We start from the raw sequence: 13,764 nt of genomic DNA on the forward strand, positions 1-13,764 counted from the left end.
TAAAAAAAAGGCTACAAATAAAGTTTATCTATTACAGCCATTTAAGTTTCTATCATTTCTGTTCTGAATTTGGTGGTAGGTACTAAGGGGGTTAAAAAGGCCACATCGAAGCAATTCATTTAAAAAAGCAATATTGTTATTTGACATTTAAACAAATGTCATTATGGGCACTTACTTTTTTATGCGCAAATGTCAAATTGCAATATTGCTTTTTTAGATGAATTGCTTCGATGTGGCTTTTTAACCTCCCAGATGAAGGAAGATCGATAGAAAGAAGCAGTTGGACCAACTGGCCAGAGGTCGGTCGTGTTAAAAAGGACGCAATCCAATTTACCAGAGCTTAGATCATCATGCTTTTTTCAGAGGGGGGGAAATTTCAGTTCATACTTTTTTCTTTTTAAAATATAAAAAATAAGCTTAGAGAAATTATAAACGGGATCTGACAAACGTACGCGTTCCGCTCTGCCAAAGTACATGAACGATTGGTTCGTGTTTTGTTTATTGTTTTGGTATGCATTTATAGACACGTTGTTTTTTTATGAATGGGCGGCATTTCGTAGATGTGTGCTGTACAGTCATGAGCAATATAATGTACCCACTTTAGGACTCGCACTAACATATTTGACATTTAGTGAGACTTACAGTTCAATTTGTCAAAAAAGATAATGTGACATGGTACCAAAGTGTATACATATTAATGCTCGTGACCGTACGTGTATACCTCACTATTCCCAAAAAGTGGCAGATAATATATAGTGTAAATTTATTCTATAATTTCTTTGAGTAAATATGAAAATAAATACAACAAACCTACCTGTTTTCTGTTCACGTTAAATTAAAGGCAGTTTTGATTATTCCATCACTTTTGTTCAATCTTTCCTTAAAAAAATATTTTACATACAAAATCTTAAAGCCTATTTTGAAACGGTTGAAATGATCAGTAGATGTCTGTGTATACTATGGGGAAATGTTGTACTCTCGCACTAGACCAGGCGATGGTCAAACAGGCTCCTTCTGTGAAATTTTGTTGCCACGCCATGGTCGATGGCATCTCTTCTTCCGTTCCGGTTATGAAGCAGCTGAAAATAATTTTTATACATTTATCAGATGCTCTTGAAATTCAAGGACAAATGAAATTAAATATACTTCAGATCTGCAGTTATAAAAGGCCACATTAAAGCAAGTCAAGTAGAAAAGCAATATTGCTATTTGACATTTATTAAATTGCAATATTGCTTACGTAGATGAATAAGGATAAAACCTTGAATGTGAAATTGTAACCGGCAGCACTGTTAAGTGTTCCCAAATTTTGACAGTACTCCATACTGTCCAGCTGAAATTCGAAATAAATTGCTATAAAATGTGGAGCAATGTGGAGTGTATCCCGTCTGAGTGATTAGTTACGAAAAAGAAAAGCCATCAGTTGGTAAAGGCCAGTTTTGATTTTGAAAATAAGTTTTTCTGAGTTAATTTCTTTCCGATCTTTAGGGAATAAATATAACACTATTATTTTGCAGTTAAACGCTGCGCAAATTGTTATAGTGTAAAAATATAACCAAAACAATACGTTTATTTACTTAAATAGTATCGGCAACTGTCAAAATTTAAGAACACTCAACAGAAGCGACACCTGATGGGAGAAATAGGCAGTTTCACGTGATTCCCAGGATTAGGGTAGGGGACGACCAAAGAAAGTGTGGATGGATTGTGTAAAGAAGGATATGTGTGTGAAAAGTGTGAGTACTGAGCAGGGTTGAAGGGGAATACATGTTGTGCAGACCCCACCTAGAGTGGCATAAGGGCAGGAGGATGAATAACATACCAAGGGGTGATTTTAAGCTGCATCATAAGTTGTGTAGTGCAGAACACAGCTATAATTGGAGACTCCTCGAAGAGAAGAGCCAAGTGTCGTCCCGTGGGGTCCCAGCACATGTCCAGGATGGGACCTCCGATGGTATCGCCTGATGGAAGCTCCACCTTGGTAACATCCAGAACTGGCTGCGCTTTTGTTGTCTGGGAGCCTGGGAAGGTGAGTTTGTATTAAATCAACGATCTTTGGCAAAAAAAACCATTCGATGAGGGTCCGCCAAATGCTATCAGGTCGAGGAAAGCCACGAAAGGGATGATTTGGACTGCTTTCTGGATTAGTAGGGTGAAGAAGCTGGGGTGAAGAAAGAGTGAAAGAAAAGAAGAGAGGCCTTTGCTCTACAGCGGCACACCAAAGCGACGGCTACTCATAATTCAATTCAAATTATTTATTTTCAGACACAGGTCCATAGATGTTAGTAACAATGCAAACTTAAAGCTAGGGTTAGTATAAAACAGAGCAAATGAAAACTTAAGAGAGGTGGAGCTTCACCCATCGGCGCAGCAATGGGGAGTCCCACTTATCAGCGAACACACTCGGAATGGTGTTGGTAGCGCCGCGGAGCCGCGACAGCAAGGAGGCGCTGCGCTTCCGCATAATAGACACTTGGGTGGATCATGGAATACCAGGAGGCAATATCATTACCGTAAACGCAAAAATATCCTTGCATATTATTATTTTTTAAATAATTTGATACATTCATTGGCACGTTAAGCCATTGGTCCCGGTTACTACTTACTGTTGTAAGTAAGTAGTCATTACATGAGCCATGTCAGGGGCCTTTGGAGGCTCAGAAGTAACCCTGACACCAGAGTTGATGAGTCTGGTATTCCACCTCACAATCCACACGATAAGAAGAAGATTGTGCTCCTACTTACAAATTACTACCTATTAGATATAAGTTCATATTATTAATAGAGACTCTTTCCTGCAGACAAACTGTTTAAACAGTTTTGCAGGGAATTGACAAGTTGTATTTTTAGTATTAAGGTGATACGTTTCAGTCAGCTAGGTAACGCTGCGTCAGCAGATGGCGTTACTTCTGCAGTTTTCGTATTTTTTTCCATTTATTCGTTTAGTGTTGAGTTCGGACCCAGTGAAATGTTAGGTGGCGAAATCTTACATACATTATCTTTAAGTTAAGCTACAATTTTGAAGTATTTACTGCAGATATCATATTGAAACATTGCATCAAAAGTTGGTGTCATTTCAATTTGTGTACAAACACGAAGCTGTCACACACACATGCGAACTAGGTTAGCTATTAAAAGAGATGCATAATTTGAAGTCTACTTCTAACTTCTAAATGGCGCATTTGGTAAAGCAGTCGCCGCCATTCTTAAGTTTCACGGTTCAAACCCAAGTGCATGTTTTAATTCTTTTTACTTTTTGTATTTTTTTTACAATTGAATTTGGCGAACCCGTCTATTTGTTACGGAATTTTCAAAAAGTATCACTTTTACCAATAATATTATAATTATACAATAATGTACTTTGCACTAAAGTACCTTCCGTAATTTCCGTATTTTTTATTTTGTAAAATTCTAACAGGCATTAATCGCATCAGTGAACATGCGGCTAACTAAAAAACTACTGAACGGATTTTCATACGGTTTTCACCAATGAGTAGAGTGATTCATGGGCGTGCTTTAGGGTATATAATTTATACAAGTATTTTTTTTTTATAAATTGGTTCAAAAAATGATGATGAATGTCAAACATAATTATCGTTACAAATATAGCCGACTTGGAGCTTTCGGCGAAAACACTGCCTGAGCCCATTGAGATATAACAAAACAACGTATGGTTGAATTGTTCCTTTTTTGTAGGTCTACCGAAAAGTCCACAATATGTCATAATAATTATATTGTGTATAAAGAATTGTGTATATGTATTGTATGATTTTACAAATAACGATCACAGTACAGTAATAATAAGGTAGATTTTTCCTAAATTGCGTCGGTTCAAACTTTGTCGCATCGCGTTTGAAAGATGTAATAGCGCTTCAGGACGTCCCGCAAGCACGGCGCTGGTGTCGCAGTATCCGCATATAATTATTATGACTTGTCATTTAGTTCCAATAAAATCCGCGGGACTTCATACGTATGTCAGTGACAGCTGGTGATAGCATGCGGGACACTTAGCAGCTAATCGAATTCTATGTTGTTTTCGCGCCCAGTCCAGACGACTTGCAGCGCATTTCTGGACTTATATTTAAGCGTGGTGTTTATTGTTAGGTTAGTTAGTTCAGGTTAGGACGTCTTTTTTTAACGAGGACGTTAAAAAAAGACGAGGCTGGGACGTATTGAAGTAGTATTTCCATATATACGCGGCCTGAAATGGGCTGTTTCAGGGACCTGAACTGGTTGCTGTCGAACTTATTATCACGTTTTCTTGATTAAAATTCATAAATAAGTCAAATAGAAAAAAGAAAAAAGATTTTCGTTAGTTTTGGATCTGTCATGATGTCTGTGATGTTTGTATATTATACATAAGAATTTCAAAATTTATCTTATTTTTTTCCTAAAGGGCAAGGCAAAGAGAACTATGCCTATACAGCCATGTCTTGTGTTTTTTTTCTTGATGATGATTAATGAAATGATGAAACCTAAGCCCCCACCCTCGGAGCAGACTCCTACTCCGAACCCCAAACGAAGTAAGCGGCTTGTTGGCGTAAAGCGAAAATAGATAGGTACACTTTGTTTATTGAATATTCCGATTTAATAATACTATCGGGAATGTTTTTCGACTAACTTAATGTGATCATTAACCACAAAACACCACTTCGTATTGATTATTTAGATTATTCAACGAAGAAATCAACCTTCCCGTTCCCGTTTCCACCAAAAAGTCCGCGGCAAAGAGAATATAAATAAATCTGTATGTTGGATTGAAAAACAATTAATTAAAAATGACTACTATCTAGGCCGGCAAATGCAACAACTTTTTTTTTGATTTGGTTTTCCCCGAAGGGTAAGGCAAAGGGAACTATGCCCATACAGCCATTTCATTTTATGTATTGATTTTTTATTATAATATATGTCCTCTTTTAAAACACGGTACTTACCCATTATTTAAAAATGTTTAAATAATATGCGTTAAAACAGAAATATTTTTCCAATATTCCTTTTCTCAGATTGTAGTATTTTTAGTTTTTTATTTATATTTATTCTCTTCATACAAAATCTCTTTATAAATTGTCACTGACATTCTATTACACTTGTCAAGTAGTCAAAGCCTTTAGAGAAAAAAAAAAACTATCACGCACACAAACTAACATTGACACCTCTACACGCTCAGCAAATACACTGTAATCTGCACCACTACAAATGTAGAATTGATCAAAATTGAGGGTCTAAAATATGGTACTTCTCGTATTCGGACCCTAAATTTTTGTTAGTTTGCGAAAATAATACACCAAAATATTACTATTTATCGGTTTTATAACAATATTCCTCTATCCGTTTTCCTGTAGCACTGCATCAACTTTTGTATGGAAAACGAATCACCTTAAGATTTAATAAATAAATAATAAAATATTCTCAAGAGTTTTGCTACTAGGCTACCACGGCTCTTACGATTGACTGTCGATAATTTAAAAAAACAAAAATATTATCAATATCGACAGTATCGAACTTATGTATGTCGCTAATGTCCATCTAATTATATTATGGTATGTTATTCTTTATGTTTTCCAACTAAATATTAATTTAATGTGTGTATATTTCAATATTGTAAATGTATATGTGTGTCGTAGATTTTACCTAAATAAACTTTATTATTATGATTATTATTATATTTTAAGTTACACCTGTCATTTTCTTATCCACTGAAAACGAAAGGCACGGGTAATCGGCAGGCATACAATTAATGGAACACACATCAATTTTAGGCAGATATAAAAAGATATAACCGTCTAAAAATTTTACATCGGTCAATAATCCGACAGGGTTGCATACCAGCCAACGCTTGACTCTCAGATTTACGTTTGAACGAAAACATCGTGACCCACATACCCGAGAAATGCGTTTCGAAGGTATGCGTCCTAACCTGTAGTGTTGTTTTGCCCTTTAGGTTGGAAGGTCAGACGCCTACCTATCAGTGACTGTATAGTCACTTCTGTAAAAAACCGGACCTGTCCAGTCCAATCTTCGGGTTAGGTTAGGTTAGGTTAGATGATGTATCAAAAGTTATATATAATCTCGTAAGGCCCGGATTTCCAGACACAATAGTTAAACAATGGGATTTGGATTTTAAAAGGCATCTGGGCCTTACGACCATAAATAAACTACTTACCACTCATAAGGCCAGTGTTAGCCAGCGAGTAGACGACGGGCTCTCCCTTGGCTGCAAAGAGTACCACGTCGTCGGGGCCCCAGCAAGCCGCCACCACGCGGCATCCTCGCGCACACCAGCGCTCCGGCGTCCAGGTCTTAGTGTCCCATACTCTGGAAGGTAAGATACTTATTACCACCACTTATGTAAGTACCCTCCACCAACCTGCAGTGGAGGAGCCTGGTGGATGCTCCATATGCCCTCCGGTTGATTGAGGGGAGGTACACACCTCCCTGCTCCACATGTTCCACTGCTGGGAACACTTCCAGCTGTGGAACATATATAGGCTGTTTATGTAGGTGCCACATTTTAAGCAATAAATAATTGTTCTATACTTAAAATGGTCATTTCCAAGGTCAGAAATAAAATATAACAATCTAATTTCATTACTAAATATAATAGAGACAGATCTAAAATGAATGACAATCATTTTCTTTCTTTTTTTCTTTCTTTAAACATAAACACAATAAATAGATATTTTACCATGTGTTCTATAACATTGTAGCTTTCAGTTAATATATAAATCACTATGAAGTCAAATATAATCAGAATGATTAATTCAACACAATCATCATGGATAAACTTGTAAATTAGGTAAATTTACCATTTTTTAATCGCATGTCATTTCCCGAAAGTGTTATGGCTGAGGAAAAGAAATTACAAGAAACATCTTTCAAATTAATGTATTAGTATATATTTTTATTAAACACTGAAAAAAAGCTAACCTGAATATTATAGACGAAGTAGCAGCAAAAACTTTCCCAGCATCGAGTGACCACCGAGCAAACACGATGCCTCCACCGGCAACTCTTCGCAATGGCACAGGGGTTTCCATGGCAACGTCCCATACTAGCATGGAAGTATCGGCACCACAGCAGCTGATCAGCAAGTCACCATTTGGAGACCAGCTCACGTCCGTGACTGGGCTGTGACCGGGGCTGAAACATTGGCAAAGGTTTTTATTAATTTGTTTTAAAGTCATACCTGATTGCTGGTTGGCAGAGCCACTATCAAATAAGGTTTTTAGTTTATACTATCTGGTTGACCAATCCCTTGTCTAAGGGATAGGTACACGAAAGCACCTATGAGGCTGGCATGATCACACAGGGTGCTCAAAGCCTCGTTAAAAATAAGAATAAAAAAATAAGTCATAGCTGATTACTATGTAACAAAATCAAACTGGCATATTAAATAATACATAAACCCATGCTACTTTCCCACCGGGGTAAGCAGAGACTATGGATTTCTATTTCCTTCAATCCTGAGAAATGTCTCTTGCTTCTTTCACATTCATCAATCATTTCATACACGCACACAGGTTCAGGGGAGATCATACTAACTTTTTCTAAAGACATTGCCACTTTTGACAATGTATTGTGTATGTAATATGTGTAATATTACAATAGGTATTTTATAGATTTACAGGCTGTCACATGAATTAGTCAGCTGGCATCCTATATCGGAATTAGGACGTAATGTATTTATTTAATCCTTGAAATTTTAATTTGAAAATTACTTCAGGTTTAAATTTATTGTATTTACAACACAATACAAAATTCTTTATTACTTTTACAATAAGCTTAATAAGTACAACAGGTAGTTATACGTTGTTTTAAGTTTATGCGGTTATTATCATAATTAAAGCACATAATCAATCATAATTAATGCTTTAACAGGTAGTTATTTATTTTTAAAATTTGGTTTTACTAAATTATTAATTAATAAATAATTTTGGAATGCCAAATTGCAGCAAAACATGAGATTCATGTCCACTTAAATGTTAATATCTTCATGATGGCTTTATGAGCAAATAAATAATTTGAAATAAACAGTTATAAATCTCACTAAGAAAATTTTAAGTTCCACTTATTTCACAAAATTGTTTTGTTGTTAAAAACACTTACCTTTTTAGCACAACAGCATTGCTTGATGATGGTTTTGTGAACATTGAGTTTGGGTCAACAGACCACACGATGACTCCCTGCTCACATCCCACAGCTATCTCCGAAGCAGAGTATGGTCTCCAACACAATGAAGAGACGTGGCCCTGAGCTTTGCACTTCAACATTGATACAAACTGAACTTCATTACAGTACACTCGCACATTATCGTCATTAGTCGCTATAGCAATCTTTGTTGTATGTGGATGCCATGCTAAACATTTAATAGGAGCACTCATCCAACTCCTAGTATTCGAATAATTCGCAACGATCTTCGGCCCAATATCCTTCAAATGTGGCTGCATAAAATACTTGAAGGCTGTGAAAATATTTGCCACTTTTAACATGTAACATGCAGCTACAGACAACACTGGGCTTTCTCTGTTGACTGAAGGGTCAGCCGCCACACTCAGGGCCTCTATAAAACCCTGTTTGTACCAGACGCTAGTGATCTTTTTCAATAAATTATCTTCGACATCTACGTACATCGAAATGTTCTCATCTGTTACTCTATGGTGTAGCAAGTCTCTTGTCACGTTTATCTTAGGGTGGTTTCTCGTCTGGAATCGTAAAACAGTCGATTTAGAACAAGTAAATATAGAAAAACAACCATAATAAGAACATAACCTTACCGCATTGGTAAAAGTGCTGACATTCCCATATTGCGCGTTCCCACAACAGTACACTTCATTCAGCTTACAGTAAGGGATTTCATCTATCGCGGGCAAGTTCGGAAATCCATGAAATGCAGACATTTTATATCTAAATTGTAATTAAAACCCAGCAGCCGGTTAACAATTTGAACACAAATGAATGTCAAACAAATTGTCATTCTCCGCCGTCTGTCAAATTGTTGGATACGTTCATTACTTTCGCTACAAAATGCGTTCACAGACGGTTTTTTTGACGAGAATTCGCTTTGGGTGGTTTATACTATACCTAACCATTACCTAACTAATGTTATCATGGGTTTTAAACTGTTAAGGAAGGTTATAAAAGTTGTTCTTAAGGAAGAAGAATTGACGAAAAATATTCCATTATCATCTTGGGCATGACACATAATATAACAAGCTCATGACTGTAATTATCCCAATTAGTATAGTCAAAGGTACATCCGTCGCAAGATGAACTAAGGGCCCACACCTCACTGGGCTTTCTGTTAGACGAACGTGATAGGTGGTGACCCGTATCGCCGTTTATAATGGTCGAAGTAAATGTGGTAATGAAAATTGCATTTGAGATAATTTAATAACTCATTGGTGCGCAAGTCCGTTCCTACGGCTTACACTGGCGCTCTCTGTTTGAGAAGCAAGCCGGTGTACCACAGAACCACAGTTACCACAAAACAAACAAACACACACGGGGTAGGTAGTGATAGAGTTAACAGCCCCGCTCCGTCGTCTGAACACGCCCTAACAGATCTCAGATGTCTATAGACTTACAGGAATAGGTCTACAGTAAGGCGATTCTCATACTGCCCCACATGATGCAGCGTAGCGCGTGGATGCGTGTTCTTCCGTTGCTTTTAAGTAGGTATCTCCGTTTGTATAGAAAACACGCACAGTCTAACACACAGAAAATGCATCCACGCGCGTTCATGCGGACGCATCTACGCGCTACTACGCTGCATCATGCGGGGCAGTGTGAGAATCGCCTAAGCATCAAGATTACCACTGAAAAAGGCTTTATATTCTTGGCTTCAATTATTAAGTAAGGCGACTACGGGTTTAGCCGTAAAGGTGCTTTAGCAGCAAGATTTTCAAATTCGTTCTCTTTAAGTAGGTAATAAATTCTGGAACCTGCAACAGTAGACGTTTGGATCGGGACAAAGATAAAAGGTTTCTGCTGGCGTATTCAAAGCATAATAAGGTAGTTGGTAAAATACTGCGGCTCTGTGGAGATTTATGTAGATCAGACGGTCGGGTCTGTGACGGGATGTAATTGATTCTTTGGCATTTGACACGGATTCTACGCAACTCGCGACACTTTGGAAGAATGAGGGATTTATAATGTCTTTTCATGTTAACTTTTTAAACAAGACTTCATGCTCATGGCCCCAATCAGGGTCGGCATGGCCACAATAGATCGTGAACTATGTGGTTTCTGGTGTTATTTTATGACGACTTGTGGCTCAGCGAGTGCCTTTTTATTTGACGATACTTTTAGGTTTGCCTCAAATGGCATTCACTATTTGTAGTGGTGGCCCTGGCAAAATATTTAGGTGGTTTGAGACCTCAAAGTGGCGCTCCTCAAAATACAGTTTTTTCGATTAGTTTACGGCCACCGAAATATAACTAGTAAGTAATTTAGAATTTAACATTAAATGTATGAGTTATGTGGCCGCTAAGAGGTCTAATTCACAGAGCAGGTGTGACCCCTTTAGATCCGGGGTTACCAGCCAGGGTGCAGCTCCCATCTTGGCTGATTTTAGCGCACCCCCCCTCCTTAAATCGGCGCCTGGCACACCCTAGGATCGCCACTGGGTGGACGTTTTCTTGAAGTGAAGGGCCCGAAATGTTGCTTTCGCCTCTATGTTGTATGTCTATATGGTTTGACAACGTATTAACGTATTAAGATACCTATCTCAGTCATGTATGGTACCTACCCACCGTGCATTATTGTCGGAAATTAAAAAGATTAAAAACGAATTAATTCGCAGTCAAACACGTGTCGTTTAATTACACAAGCAATAACAGAGATTCTCTTGCTATCAATGCAAACTATCAAGTTGAAACAAGATGGGATGGACTATATTTAGTAAGTATTTTTATCTTATTTAAGTAAACCTATTCTTCTTCTATCGTGTGGGTTGTGAGGTGGATTACCAACCTCATCGACCCTGGTGTCAGGGGTACTTTTGTACCGCGAAAGGCCCCTGACATGACTCATGTAACGACTACGTACTTACATCAGTAAATAGTAACCGGGATCAACAGCTACCTATAAAGTATACTGTAAGTAATAATATTCATCTAAGAGAGACTTTAGAGAATATGAGAGGAAATGTGATTGGCCACCTGATAGGTATGATACGATTCGTTTATAAAGAAGAAACAGATGAAAAAGGATGGAAAGGCCCTAACGCGCATTTTGTATGAGAACCGCTGTCGCCGGTTCAACCCCACTCTCTTTTACTACTCCTGCAAACAGATAACTACGACAACCTATTGCTTCTCAAATTCCATAGCCACTTTACCGACAATGCACATTTTATGTAATAGGCTGCTATGTGGTAGGTACTTGTATGGCTACCTGTACCTACTTGTAAGTGACATCGTAACGAAAACTTTGAGGGATGATTCCGACCATGATTCTGAGTTGATATCAAGTGGAATTTCCAGTCGGAAAATTCATGAAAATTTTAGTGTTTTTTTAAGTTATTTTTAGTTCCATACTTTTGCGACCGAAAGTTCCACTTGGTGTCAACTCAGAGTTACACTAACACCCTGTATAAGGGAAGTTATTTTCGCATTTATAATACGTAGATTGATAAGTATTGGTATGAATCACTGGCGTGGTAGTCGATTTCCCTCATTCAGCGCTTATCGCTATCATCCCACTAGGGTCGATTAATTCTTTCAAATATTATTCTCTCAGACGGCGCCCCAAGCTGAGATGCGCGACCAACTGGGCACCCTCAGGCCTGTTGTCTTAAATTTTATACCGGGTGAGAGCTCTCAGCGCTCTCCATTTGTCCGGCCAAGTAGTTAATGCCATCTCCAAAATCTCCAATAAGTCACGTCAAAAAAAGGATCACACTTGTCTATTCTAATCTTTTTACAGGTCTTCTAATAGCTTATAGTGTCCTGGTGCATGGCGCCCATAAACCCAACAAGGTTTGGGAATTTGAGATTGATCTGCCGAAGATGCTGCGAACCCTGCGGTCGTACACAGGCGTGTCTGTCACTAGCAGTCCGAGCCTGGATCCCAACGTGGAAGGACCCATAGCTAGATATGGACAACCAGATCTGCTCTCACAGAAGCTGAAGTTTGAGGTTGGTTTACGAGCCGGGAAAACGGGCCAGGGTGACCTGCGCATACGCCAAACGAATCTCTTACATAAATATCCTTATACTTATTATAAGTCCCACTATTGGGCAATTGTTACTGAGCTCCTGTAGTACATCAGATTGCTTCTTAATCTGCTCTGCGTGAAGGAAAACATCGTGAGGAAACCCACATTCCTGGGAAATGCATTTATTTATTTATAAAGTACAGCATCATATATATTAAAACATTTTTACATTTAGAAGGTTACGGTATTGTGACTAATATATTGTCGGAGGTGTGACCTAACCTTTATTGGGTTGGTTTTCCCTTCGCCGGTTGCAAGGACAGAGGCAGTCGCTTCTGTAAAAAACCGGTCCTGTCAAATCTTCAGGTTAGGTAAGTGGACCCTGTGAAAAACGGGATAAAGCTAGGGGGATGATGATGAAACGAGGCCTAGAAGGTCCCTGTTTAGATATAATTGATGAAAAGTGTAGTATTATTCGTTATTCTATGGAAAAGTGTAAGTTTTTTTTTATTATTAGATATCTTCGCCAGGGTTGGCACACATAATGGATTACGTGAAAAATTTAGTAAGTGCAAGACGACAAAACAAAGATCAACGGCAGAAGACTGAAGGATATGTTATGGAGATACAGGGTGTTATCAAAACACCCAAATACACATACCCACCGGACTACGACTGGATGCGGCTCAGTTCTCTGTACAAGATAAAACAGGAAAAGGAAAATAAAAAGGGTTAATGGCGAGTGATGAAATGTTATGGTTTCTTTAGGATTAATTTTGCCCCTAAAATTATACATACATAAACTCACGCCTATTTCCCACCGGGATAAGCAGAGACTATAGAATTCCATTTGCTTCGATCCTGACACACTTCTCTTGCTTCCTCCACATTCATCAATCGCTTCATACACGCACGCCGGTCCAGAGTAGATCGTACTAAACCTTTTCTAAGGACCTCTCCAATTTGGTCAATGTAAGTCGTTCTAGATCTTCCTGTGCCAGCCCTACCATCAACTTTCGCTTTATATACCGCTTTTGCAACTCGTATTATCATTCATCCGCTCTACGTGTCCAAACCAACCTAACATTTCCTTCTCAATCTTAGTCACTATATCATCTTTTACACCACATCTCTGTCTTATTACACTGTTTCTCACTCTATCACTCAACTTCACACCGCAGATGCTACGCTAAGACCTCTTCTGCAACACCGTAACAACAACATTCACTACCGTACTTCAGCGTAGGGACAAGTACTGCATTGTGAACAGCCATCCTCGCATCCCTAAAATTATAGTTTAGTTTATTAAAACCCTTACTAACATCTTTTTACCTATGGCATAGTAAAAAACAACATTACACGTACTATATAAGCTGTATAAGCTGCGGCATAAGCTGCGCTTGTACCTCTGACATCCATCGCAAGATGAACTAAGTACCCACATCTCACCGAGCTTTCTCTTAGACGTGTTAGGTGGTGAGCTGTATCGCCGTCTATAATGGCCGAACGAACTGTGTTAGTGAAATCTGCACTTAAGACAAATTAAAAACTCATTGGAAAAAATACAAAAAATAATAATAATTGTTATTCAGAAAAAAATACAGAAT

General features: G+C 38.2%; 2 protein-coding genes across 2 annotated transcripts; one reads left to right on the forward strand and one right to left on the reverse strand.

The window, feature by feature from the left end:
- Positions 1-845: 845 nt before the first annotated feature.
- LOC126373821 (aladin-like) lies at positions 846-8,964 on the reverse strand. The gene is made up of 6 exons (XM_050020146.1): positions 8,775-8,964; positions 8,107-8,702; positions 6,928-7,140; positions 6,164-6,315; positions 1,823-2,021; positions 846-1,079 (listed from the first exon to the last, which is right to left on the reverse strand). Exons 1-6 carry the CDS (start codon positions 8,895-8,897, stop codon positions 938-940), a joined length of 1,425 nt encoding a protein of 474 aa, XP_049876103.1. The 5' UTR covers positions 8,898-8,964; the 3' UTR covers positions 846-937.
- A 2,885-nt stretch (positions 8,965-11,849) lies between these two features.
- On the forward strand, positions 11,850-12,893 carry LOC126373736 (uncharacterized). The gene is made up of 2 exons (XM_050019974.1): positions 11,850-12,137; positions 12,675-12,893. Exons 1-2 carry the CDS (start codon positions 11,853-11,855, stop codon positions 12,891-12,893), a joined length of 504 nt encoding a protein of 167 aa, XP_049875931.1. The 5' UTR covers positions 11,850-11,852.
- Positions 12,894-13,764: the final 871 nt, after the last annotated feature.

This window comes from Pectinophora gossypiella, chromosome 16 (genome assembly GCF_024362695.1).
Source record: "Pectinophora gossypiella chromosome 16, ilPecGoss1.1, whole genome shotgun sequence".
Lineage (NCBI taxonomy): Eukaryota > Metazoa > Arthropoda > Insecta > Lepidoptera > Gelechiidae > Pectinophora > Pectinophora gossypiella.

Bases quoted from the DNA above. Each gene is read 5' to 3' on its own strand.
- LOC126373821 (XM_050020146.1), bottom strand. From the start codon at position 8,897: ATGTCTGCATTTCATGGATTTCCGAACTTGCCCGCGATAGATGAAATC. The intron at 8,703-8,774 runs GTAAGGTTATGT...TTACGATTCCAG, and splicing joins TCAGCACTTTTACCAATGCG to ACGAGAAACCACCCTAAGAT. The intron at 1,080-1,822 runs GTATGTTATTCA...AATTATTTTCAG, and splicing joins CAGCTTAAAATCACCCCTTG to CTGCTTCATAACCGGAACGG.
- LOC126373736 (XM_050019974.1), top strand. From the start codon at position 11,853: ATGCCATCTCCAAAATCTCCAATAAGTCACGTCAAAAAAAGGATCACA. The intron at 12,138-12,674 runs GTTGGTTTACGA...TTTTATTATTAG, and splicing joins CACAGAAGCTGAAGTTTGAG to ATATCTTCGCCAGGGTTGGC.